The sequence below is a fragment of the Chiloscyllium punctatum genome, chromosome 48 (assembly GCF_047496795.1).
Source record: "Chiloscyllium punctatum isolate Juve2018m chromosome 48, sChiPun1.3, whole genome shotgun sequence".
NCBI lineage: Eukaryota > Metazoa > Chordata > Chondrichthyes > Orectolobiformes > Hemiscylliidae > Chiloscyllium > Chiloscyllium punctatum.
Window position 1 is genome coordinate 62,418,653 of NC_092786.1, and position 12,004 is coordinate 62,430,656.

The following is a 12,004-nucleotide window of genomic DNA, read 5'->3' on the forward strand; positions in this document are numbered from 1 at the left end:
TTGGTAGTGTGGAGAATCAGAGGGATCTGGATGTGCAAGTACATAGATCCCGCAAAGTTGCCACTCAAGTGGCTAGGGTTGTTAAGAAAGCATATGGTGTTTTGGCTTTCATTAACAGAGGGATCAAGTTTAAGAGCCGCAAGGTTTTGCTGCAGCTCTACAAGTCCCTGGTGAGACCACACTTGGAATATTGTGTCCAGTTCTGGTCGCCCTACAATAGGAAAGATACAGAGGCCTTGGAGAGGGTGCAAAGAAGGTTTACCAGGATGCTGCCTGGACTGAAGGGCTTGCCGTATGAAGAAAGGTTGAATAGGCTCAGACTTCAAAATAATGAGAGGAATAGATAGAGTCAATAGCAAGAGACTTTTCCCCAGGGCAGGATTGACTGGTACGAGAAGTCATAGTTTGAAGATATTAGGAGGAAGGTATAAAGGAGACGTCAGAGGTAGGTTCTTTACACAGATTTGTGAATACATGGAATGCGATGTCAGCTGTGGTGGTGGAAGCAGAGTCACTGGGGACATTTAAGCGACTGCTGGACATACACATGGAGAGCAGTGAGTTGAGGGGTGGGTAGGTTAAGTTACTACATTTTACATTAGGATTAAACCTTGGCACAATGTCGTGGGCCAAAGGGCCTGTTCTGTGCTGTACTTTTCTATGTTCTATGATGAAGGGCTTATGCTTGAAATGTCAATCTTCCTGCACCTCGGATGCTGCCTTACCGGCTGTACTTTTCCAGTACCACACTCTTCAACTCTGATCTCCAGCATTGTCTTCAGTCCTCACTTTCTCCAAGCCAGGTATCTCAGAGCTAGGACATCTCTGTAGGAGCTCCTCATGGGAGTGTCAAGGGCCCAATCATATTCAGCTGCTTCATCAGTGACATACTCTCCACTATAGAGATGTTCATTGCACAAAAAACAAATGTTCAGCACCATTTGTGGCCAAATTCAGCAAGACCCAGACAATGTTGTGGCCTGGCCTGAAAAGTGGCAACAACATGCACACCACAAAAGTGCCAGGCAATTACCATCTCAAACAAGGGAGAGAGAACCATTTTGCCTCGGCAGTCAATGTCGTTAATTTAGCTGAATCCTCCAATTTAATTTTCTGGGGACTATTAGTGCCTAAAAAAACTGAACTGGACTAGCCATACAAGTATTGTGACTACAAAAGTAGGTCAGATGCTTGGATTTTGCAGTGAATAACTTAGTTCCTGACCTCCAAAAGCCTGCCCATCATGTGCAAGGCATAATTCAGGAATGTGATTGAATACTTCCTACTTGTCTGGAAGAGTGCAGCTCCAAAAAAAAAACAAGCAGCTTGACAATATAAAAATTAACACAGCCTGCTTTATTGGCACCACATCCAATCCACATATCAGTGATATGCAGTAGCAGCAGAGTGTACCATCTACAAGATGCCCTACAGAAAATCTAAGGCTCCTTGGACAGCACCTTCCAAACCCATGACCACTACCATTCTAAAAGGAGAAGGGCAACAGATACATGGGGACCACATCACCTGAAAGATCCCCTTAAAGCCATTCACCAACTTGGCTTGGAAATATAGCGCTGTTTCTTCACTGTTGTTGGGTCAAAATCCTGGAACTCCCTTCTTAACAACTTTGTGGCTTGACATACAGCAAATGGAACTGCAACTCAAGAAAATACTTCACCACCATCTTCTCAAGGGCAGTTAGGAATGAGCAAAAAATACTGGTCCAGCTAACAACTCCCACATCCATTGAGGAGGTTTTGAAAAAGTTACTTTTCAAATTGTCAAAGCATTGAAAGGCCTTAATACCTTCTTCCACATTTTTGACTTTTCTCCATGACATCAACTGTTCCGTTTGGCCCTGATGTAACTTTTCCCATCTATGGGCACCACCCCTCCTTTATTCACTTTCTTTCCTTCTTCACTCCCTTCACAAAACCAAGAGGTTTAATGTTGTTAACTAGGACTTTAGCAGTTTTTGTTTATCGATTTAGATTTTTTAAAATTGTCACATGTACTCAAGTACAGAAGTATAGGGGTGCAGTGAAAAGTGAGTAATGTCACCTCACACAGCACCACCTTTGGAACAAAGATATATAGGTATGAAAAACCTAGGTACAAACTAGGTGAAACAGGTAAAATGTTGAGCATTACCTTCATAGAATAAGTAGAAAATTAAAGAAATTAGGTAATGGTTAACATTAAAGTCTTAATTTAAACTAGAAAATAAAGGAATTAAGTTTAAGTTCAACAGTCTTTGAGGAGTCCTACACTCAAGCTGTCAGAGACCTGAGCTGCCTGTTCTTGATGTCACCACCACAGATCCCAGGGGACCTTTCACACATTTGCTCTTCCCCTGTTGGGCTACAATACCATCACTGCTGCTGAAGCTGCCACATTCCCAATCTACCCTGTTGCCTCCTGAACATGTCTGGGTAGGATCCACTTGCACTTCTATGAAGACCCTGGGCACATTTTCAACATTAAAAGTAAATCATGTTTGTTGCTCCTTTGCTCAGTTGTGGCAAATGCAGTACAGAGAGGATGTGATGGAACAGATCTGTGGCCAGAGTCTATGTATATTTAAGGCTGTTATAGATAGATTCTTGATCTGTCAGGGAATCAACTTGTGGAGAAAAGGGGGCAGATGATGGTAGAAGTGTGTAAGTCACTGCCTGAAAACACTGAAGGCAGAATCTCCAATAAATTAAGAAAATATTTGACTATGCATTTGAAACATTGTAACCCACAGAGCCACAGTCCAACTACTAGAAATTTAAAAAAATTAAAACAGTCCACACTTTAGAAGTTATAAGCATAGTGTTAAGGAATCATGCCTCTTGATTCCGAAGATACCAGAGCCAGGGAGGAGAAAAGATAAATAACAGTGAATCAAACAGAAACACTTTGGAGAACTAGGAAGAAGGCTGAAAAGCAGGACATCCAAGGTGGTTATTTCTAGTTTGCTTCCAGTTCCTTGGGCTGGTGAAGCCAGAAACAGGGAGATAATGGACTTGAACGTGTGGCTGGGGAACTGGTGCAGGAATCAAGGATTTAAATTCTTGGATCACTGGGGTAGGTTTTGTGGTAAGCATAAATTCTACAAGAGAGACAGTTTGCACCTTAATAGGTTTGGGACCAGCATTCTGGCAGGCAGGTTTGCTACTGCAACACAGCTACATTTAAACTAAGTAGCGGGGGGGGGGGGGGGGGGGGGGCGGTGGGGGGTGGGGGGGGGGTAGCGAACTGGATGTTTAAGAAGGAAATTGGAGGGTAAGTTAGAACAAGGGAAGTCAAGAACGACAACTGTATCAATGAGGCAGAAAACTCAGAAAGGGATCATGCTGTAAGGTTGAGTGAAATATGAGTTGATGGGAAGGGGGAGGGCAATAACAAATTAAAAATACTATATATGAATGCACGAAGCATTAGAAATAAGATGGATGAGCTTGAGGCTCTTTTGGAAATTGGCAGATACGATATTGTGGGATAACTGAGATGTGGCTTCAAGTGGACAGGGCCTGGGAAATGAATATTCAGATGGGCAGAGGGGGTGGGGTGGCCATGTTGGTAAGGGATGATATTCAGTCCCTTGCGCAGGGGGACCTAGAATCAGGGGATGTAGAGTCAGTGTGGATAGAGCTGAGAAACATCAAGGGTAAAAAGACCCTCTTGGGAATTATCTACAGGCCCCCAAATAGTAGTCTAGATGTCGGATGTAAGTTAAATCAGGAGCTGAAATTGGCCTGTTGCAAAGATGTTACTACAGTTATTATGGGGGATTTTAACATGCAGGTAGACTGGGAGAATCAGGATGGTATTGGACCTCAAGAAAGAGACTTTGTGGAGTGCCTCAGAGATGGATTCTTAGAACAGCTGGTGCTGGAGCCGACCAGGGAAAAGGCAATTCTGGATCTGGTATTGTGCAACGATCCAGAATTGATCAGGGACCTCAAAGTGGAGGAGCCATTGGGAAGTAGTGACCATAATACAATAAGCTTCAATCTGCAATTTGAGGGGGAGAGGGTACAATCGGAAGTGACAATATTTCTGTTGAATAAAGGGAACTATGGAGCTATGAGGGAGGAGCTGGCCAAAGTTCAATGGTGCAACACCTTAGCAGGGATGACAATGGTGGATATTTCTGTGGATAATGCAGAAGTTGCAGGATCAGTTTATTCCAAAAAGGAAGAAAGATCCTAGGAAGAGGCATGGGTGGCTGTGGCTGATGAGGGAAGTTAAGAAACATATAAAGTTAAAAGAGAAAAAGCATAACATAGCAAAGATAAGTGGGAAAACGGAGGACTGGGAAGCTTTTGAAGAACAACAGAGGATTATTAAGAGGGAAATACGCAGAGGAAAAATGAGGTACGAAGGTAAACTGGCCAATAATATAAAGGAGGATAGTAAAAAAAGTTTTTTTAGGTACGTGCAAGGCAAAAAAATGGTTAAGGCTAAAATTGGGCCCTTGAAGACAGAAACAGGGGACTATATTACGGGAAACAAAGAAATGGCAGAAGAATTGAATTAGTACTTCAGATCTGTGTTCACTGGGGAAGACACAAGCAATCTCCCTGAGGTAACAGTAGCTGAAGGACCTGAACTGAAGAGAATTTATATTTGCCAGGAATTGGTGTTGGAGAGACTGTTAGGTCTGAAGGTTGATAAGTCCCCGGGGCCTGATGGTCTACATCCCAGGGTACTGAAGGAGGTGGCTCGAGAAATCGTGGATGCGTTGGTGATTATTTTCTAGAGTTCGATAGATTCGAGATCAGTTCTTGTGGATTGGAGGGTAGCTAATGTTGTACCACTTTTTAAGAAAGGTGGGAGAAAGAAAGCAGGAAATTATAGACCAGTTAGTCTGACCTCAGTGGTGGGAAAGATGCTGGAGTCTATTATAAAGGATGAAATTATGATACACCTGGATAGTAGTAACAGGATAGGTCAGAGTCAGCATGGATTTAAGGGGAAATCATGCTTGACTAATCTTCTGGAATTTTTTGAGGATGTAACTCTGAAGGTGGATGAGGGAGGTCCAGCGGATGTCGTGCACCTGGACTTTCAGAAAGCTTTTGATAAAGTCCTGCATAGGAGGTTAGTGAGCAAAATTAGGGCACATGGTATTGGGGGCAAAGTACTAACTTGGATTGAAAGTTAGTTGGCTGATAGGAAACAAAGAGTAGTGATAAATGGCTCCATTTTGGAATGGCAGGCAGTGACCAGTGGGGTACCGTGGGGATCAGTACTGGGACCTCAGCTTTTTACAATATATGTTAATGATAAAGAAGATGGTATTAGTAATAACATTAGCAAATTTGCTGATGATACTAAGCTGGGTGGCAGAGTGAAATGTGATGAGGATGTTAGGAGAATACAGGGTGACCTGGACAAGTTAGGTGAGTGGTCAGATGCAGTTTAATGTGGATAAATGTATGGTTATTCACTTTGGTGGCAAGAACAGGAAGGCAGATTACTACCTAAAATGGAATCAATTTAGGTAAAGGGGCAGTACAGAGAGATGTGGGTGTTCTTGTCTGTCAGTCAATGAAGGTAAGCATACAGGTACAGCAGGTAGTGAAGAAGGCTAATCTTCTGCTAGCCTTCATAACAAGAGGGATTGAGTATAGAAGCAAAGAGGTTCTTCTGCAGCATTACAGGGCCCTGGTGAGACCACACTTGGAATACTGTGTGCAGTTCTGGTCTCCAAATTTGAGGAAAGACATTCTGGCTATTGAGGGAATGCAGCGTAGGTTCACAAGGTCAATTCCTGGAATGGCGAGATTACCTACACTGAAAGACTGGAGCGACTGTGCTTATATACCCTTGAGTTTAGAAGACTGAGAGGGGATCTGAGTGAGACAAATAAGATTATTAAAGGATTGGACACTCCTGGAGGCAGGAAACATGTTTCCGCTGATGGGTGAGTGCCGAACCAGAGGACACAGCTTAAAAATACAGGGTAGACCATTTAGGACAGAGATGAGGAGAAACTTCTTCACCCAGAGAGTGGTGGCTGTGTGGAATGCTCTGTCCCAGAGGGCAGTGGAGGCCCAGTCTCTGGATTCATTTAAGAAAGAGTTGGATAAAGCTCTCAAGGATTGTGGAATCAAGGGTTATGGAGATAAGGCAGGAACAGGATACTGATTAAGGATGATCAGCCATAATCATATTAAATGGTGGTGCAGGCTCAAAGGGCAGAATGGCCCACTCCTGCACCTATTGTCTATTGTTCATGGAGTTTGGGGATTTTACAGAAAAACCATTGTTTAATACAAAATATATTTCAATAGAAATTGAAGATTAGATATTTAATGGAAATACTACCACCAGTAAGTTCTCCAAGTCACTCACCATCCTGATAACAGGAAAGCTTAGAATCCCTACAGTGTGGAAACAGGCCCTTCAGCCCAACAAGCCCACACCAGCCCTCTGAAGAGTAACCCATCCAGACTTATTCCCCTGTCTAATGCACCTAACCTGCACATCTTTGGACTGTGGGAGGAAATCCACGCAGACAAAGGGAGAATGTGGGCTTCTCCCTTTCACACACACACACTTGCCTGGGACTGGAATTAAACCTGGGTACCTGGCACTGTGAGGCAGCAGTGCTAACCACTGAGCCACCATGACACCCGACAGAAATATATTGCTGTTCTTTCAATCCTCCCAACACCATTGTGGATCTATTTGCAGCACCTGGATGCACTAGTTCAAGAAGGCAGTTGACCACTACCTACTTCAGCATTTACAAGGCATCTGGATGGGTATATGAACAAGAAGGATTTACAGGGATGTGGGCTGTCAAACGGGACTCGATTAGGATATCTGGACCAATGAGAGCGGAGGGTCTCTTCCCGTGCTGTACATTTCTATGACTCTCTAACAAGAGACAAGGCCCAGCCAGCTCGCACCCCTCGAGTGATTTTTTTAAATGACCGGTGGCAGTTGGATTACATCCAAAGACTTAAGCCCATTGTAAATACTAATTAACATTCCTAAACCAAAAACTCTCTACAGACCAAGGAAAGTCTAAGCGGCAACTTGACACTAACCTTGTGATAAATTCCAAATCATCCCAGTTATGAGAAAGATTCTGGTCCAGTTTGAAACCATTTCTTCAGCCGTGATCTTATATTAAAGTGTTTCTTGCAGGTCTTCAGACAGAACCAGTTAAATTTATTGCATGGAGTCAGGAGCTATTCTCAATAAACGGAAAAAAATTCTGTGGATGCAGAAATCTGAAATAAAGTCAGAAAATGCTGTGAACATCCGGTAGCTCATACAGATATGAGAGAGAAAAATGTATACGGCAATGGGTTTGGATTTGGAAAAGAATTAAGGATGTGGAACTCGAAAGAGTGGAACACAGACTATCGACAGATTTTAACACGTCAGCCCTTCTAACCCCAACCCGAACCCTAATTGTAGGACATCCGAATGTTTTCTACCACGTTTTCTTCCCAAAAGTCAGACTGTTCCTATTGTGTAACAATATCCGATGAACAAGGACAGAGAAGGGGAAGCGCGGTCAGAGGTTTCATACTGGACGGGTGCTGGAAAATAATTTCCCCTGTGCCACCATATCGTTCATTTCTTTCTTGGATCATGTTTCCCCATAATTTAATATCTCCTCACTTCCACCCACTCAGATTTCCCTTTTCCTGCACTGGCTCCGAATCGGTTACTTTGTGAAGTTGCTCCAGGTTCTGATGAAAAGGCTGAAGCTGCCTGACGTACACTCGGGGTGTTCCAGCAATTTGTTTTTTCGAACAGCGGCTTTTTAATAAATAATTTGCGGTTCATTTCTGTGTCACACTTCCGTGGGATAAGCTTCACCTCTGAAGGCATTTCATTGACATCTATATTTGTACACCCGAGATCATTGACGAGTCCCTACCAAAAACTCATGACAGAAATCACAAATTCACTGGCATCGTTTCTCCAGAATCCTGAGCCCGTTTCAATTCCAACCGTGTACAGAAACTGAGAGTTACAATGCCTGAGATACAGAAATACTAACACTTACCCCAAAGGCAACTCTCCGATGACTTTTTTCACAATCCACGTTTGGCGTTTTATAGAGATGTGATCCTTCAGTGTTGGGTCACGCCCAGGAGATGGAACACCTGCCGCGGATTAAAATAGAACAACTCTTCCAAAAATAAACTCATTATTTCGATCAAAGAATGAGCCCTGCTGAACGGTTCCGGGAAATTGCAGCATTGCCAACCAAGTTACGAAGAATTTAGGGATTTGTGCACTAACAAATTAAGAGAAACTGAGATAACTGATTGGGAATCAAAAACAGTTTGGAGACAGAGACTGCAGATGTGGAAATCAGAAAATAAAATGCAGAAATTGCTGAAGAAACTCAGGAGGCCTGGCAGCATCTGTGCAGAGCAATCAGAGTTAATATTCAGGGCCGAGTGAATCCTCTTCAGAACAGAATAAATTTATTCTCATTTCTGTCCTGAAAAGGGTAATCTCTAATTTTAAAACAATGACTCTTATTTCTGGACTAATTCACAAGAGGAAACATCTTTTCCAAGTTCATCTTGTCAAGACCATTCAAGGTCTTATACACTTCAATCGGGTCAACCTACAATCTTCTAAATCCATGTTGAATAAAGACCAGTCTGCCACTCTATCCGTATAAAATAACCATCTCATTCTAGGTATGAATCTGGTAAACCTCCTCTGAACTGCCTTCAACCCAGTAACATTCTTTCGTAAATAAGGGGACCAAAACCGCGCACAATATTTGAGATCTGGTGTCACCAATGCCCTTGATAACAAGCAGAATATCTTTACTTTTATGTTCTATTATTATATTGTAGTAAAGGATAATATTCTTGTATTAAAGGATAATATTCTAGATTATATGCTGTACCTGCACACAAATGTTATGTGACTCATACACTAGAACCACTTAATTTATCTGCTGATATTAATTATCTTAATTTGTGCTACCCAGAGCTTCTAATTTTGTATGGTACTTGTGTTTTCTGCAGTGAAGACAAACAAAAAAAAACTGTTCAATATCTTCCACTTCCTTATTCAGGGTTAGAGACAAAAATAACTGCAGATGATGGAATCCAAAGTAGCCAGGCAGGAGCCTGGAAGAACACAGCAAGCCAGGCAGAATCAGGAGATGGAGAAGTCAACATTTCAGGGGTAACCCTTCTTCAGGACTGGGGGGAGCTGCAGATAAAGTGGGTAGTGGGGGCAGGATGGTGAAGTGGAAACGGGTAGAAGGTATGACCTGGTTGGTCAATGGGAGGAAGAATTTGGTTGGTAGCAGTGAGTAGTGGAAAGGTGGGGGAGGGACTGGGAAGGGAATCAAGGAATGGGAAGGGAAGTCATTTGAAATTGGAGAACTCAATGGACTGTAGGCTGCCCAGGCAGAAAATGAGGTGTTGTTCCTCCAATTTGTAGTGTGGTTCATTATGGCAATGGAAGTAACCAAGGATGGTCATATTGTTAGAGAGAAGAAGGTTGAGAGGTGACTTAATTGAAACATATAAGATAATCAGAAGGTTAGATAGGGTGGACAGTGAGAGCCTTTTTTCTAGGATGGTGGTGGATAGCATGAGAGGACATAACTTCAAATTGAGGGGTGATGGATATAGGACAGATGTCAGACGTCATTTCTTTACTTGGAGAGTAGTAGGGACGCAGAACACACTGCCTGCAACAGTAATAGACTTGCCAACTTTAAGGGCATTTAAATGGTCATTGGATAGGCATATGGACGAGAATGGGATAGTGTAGGTTAGATGGGCTTCATATTGGTTCCACAGGTCTGTGCAACATTGAGAGCTGAAGGGCCTGTACTGCGCTGTAACATTCTATGTTCTATGTTGGATTGAGAAGGGGATGACTGGGAAGTCTGGTCATTCCCTGTATGGCCCGGCTGAGATGCTCAGCAAACCGTTCCCTAAGTTTACGTTTGGTCTCCCTGATGTACAGAAGACCACATCGGGAGCACCTGATGCAGTAAAGTAGGTTGGAAGAGAGTCAGGTGAACCTCAGTCTCACCTGGAAGGACTGTTTGTGGCCATGGATGGAGGTGAGGGGGATTGGTGTACCGGCAGGTTTTGCATCTTTTTCGGTTGCAGGGGAAGGTACCTGGGGGTTCTAGTGTCGGTGGGGAGAGTGGCACAAACCAAGGACTGTCAAAGGGAATGGTTCTTGCGGAAGGCAGGGAGGGTTGGTGAAGGGAAGATGTTCTTGGTGGTGTGGTCTAGTTGGAATTGGTGGAAGTGTTAAAGGATGATGCGGAGACTAGTGGGGTGGTAGGTGAGGATAAGGAATCTTTATTGCACCGAGGGGTTTTTGAGCTGTGGAACAGGGAAAGGTTGTGGTGCATTGGAGGGAGGTCTGGAGGACAGAGGTAGGAAAAAAGCATCGTTCGAGATAGGTGGAATCTGGGCTGTTCACGAGTAGAATGTCTCCTTGTCCAAGCAGATGCAGCGGAGGCGGAGGAATTAGAAGAGTGGGATTGAGTTCTTGCAGGAGGAGGTTTAGTCCAGGTCTGGGTACTTCCTCATTCACTACAATAAGGACCAACACTTATTTAAGTTGTAATGTTCCTTTTTATGTACTAATGGAAACTCACATAGAATCATAGAGTCATGGAGACCTACAGCACAGAAACAGACCATTTGGCCCAAACTGTCCATGCCGAACAAAACGTCCACACACGCTCACCCCACTTACCTGTATTTGGCCCATATCCTTCTAATCCTTTCCTATCCATGTATTTGTCCAAATGCTTTTTAAATGTTATTAATGTATGTGCCTCAACCACTTCTGCTGACAGCTCATTCCAGATGCATACCACCCTCTGTGTAAAAGAGTTACCCCTCAGCTTTCCTTTTGTACTTTCCCATCTTACCTTAAACTGATACCCTCTGGTCCTTGATTCCCCAACCTTGGGAAAAAGACTTAATGCGTTCACCCAATCCAGGCCTCTCACGATCGTATACACTTTTATCAGATCCCCCCTCAGTCTCCTATGCTCTAAAGAAAAAAGTCTTAGCTTGTCCAACCTCTCCCTATAACTCAGACCATTGAGTCCTGGCAACATCCTTGTAAATTTCTTCTGCACTCTTTCCAGTTTAATAACATCCTTCCTATAGCAAGGTGACCAAGACGCCTTTACAACTGCAACTCAATTTCCCAACTTCTATACTAAATGTCCTGACTGATGAAGGCCAGTGTGCCAAAAGCCTTCTTCACTGTCCTGTCTACCTATCACTCCACTTTCAGTGCACCTGAACTTCAAAAGCCCTCTGTTTTACTACACTCCTTAAGGCCCTACCATTCACCAGGAAACTTTTCAAAATGTAAGACCTCATGCTAATTTATATTAAACTCCATTTGCCATTTCCCGGCCCACTTCCCCAGATAATCAAGGTCCTGCTGCAATTTCTGATAATCTTCTTCACTGTCCATGATACTGCCTATTTTAGTGTCATCAGCAAACGTACTAATCATGCCTTGTACATTCTCATCAAAGTCATTGTTATACATAACAAACAGTATTGGATCCAGCACTTAACCCTGAGGCACTCCACCACTTACAAGCCTCCAGGCCGTCAAGTATCCTTCCATAATTACCCGCTGCTGCCTACCATCAAGCCAATTGTGTATCCAATTTGCCAGCGCTTCCTGGATTCCATGTGATCTAACCTTCCAGAGCAGTTCACCATGTATAACCTTATCAAATGCCTTACTGAAATTCCTTTAAACTACATCCACAGCCCTGCTTTCGTCAACCTTCCTGGTCACTTCATCAAGGAAATCTAACAAATTTGTGAGGCATGCTCTCCCACACACAAAGATTAGGTTTTCCAAATCAAACCCCGTATTTCCAAATGCATATATACCTTATCTCTTAGAATCTTCTCAAGCAACTTACCGATCACAGATATTAGGCTTACTGATCTGTAGTTCTTAGTTTTTTTTCTTTGCAGCCCTTCTTGAATAATGGCAAATATTC

At 43.1% G+C, this 12,004-nt stretch overlaps 2 protein-coding genes across 4 annotated transcripts in view; one reads left to right on the forward strand and one right to left on the reverse strand.

Annotated features, from left to right (window-relative positions):
• Window positions 1-8,141, reverse strand: part of cilp (cartilage intermediate layer protein, nucleotide pyrophosphohydrolase) — a 65,506-nt gene extending 57,365 nt beyond the window's left edge. For both annotated transcript variants that reach the window (XM_072565461.1, XM_072565459.1), the window contains exons 1-2: window positions 8,027-8,141; window positions 7,053-7,238 (exon numbers count right to left, since the gene is read on the reverse strand). In XM_072565461.1, coding sequence (XP_072421562.1) covers window positions 7,053-7,113 — 61 coding nt within the window. In that variant the 5' untranslated portion in view covers window positions 7,114-7,238; window positions 8,027-8,141. The remainder of the gene's footprint in view (window positions 1-7,052; window positions 7,239-8,026) is intronic.
• The window catches only part of mtfmt (mitochondrial methionyl-tRNA formyltransferase), a 153,823-nt gene that overhangs the window by 116,390 nt on the left and 25,429 nt on the right, over window positions 1-12,004 (forward strand). The gene's annotated exons all lie outside the window — the stretch shown is intronic.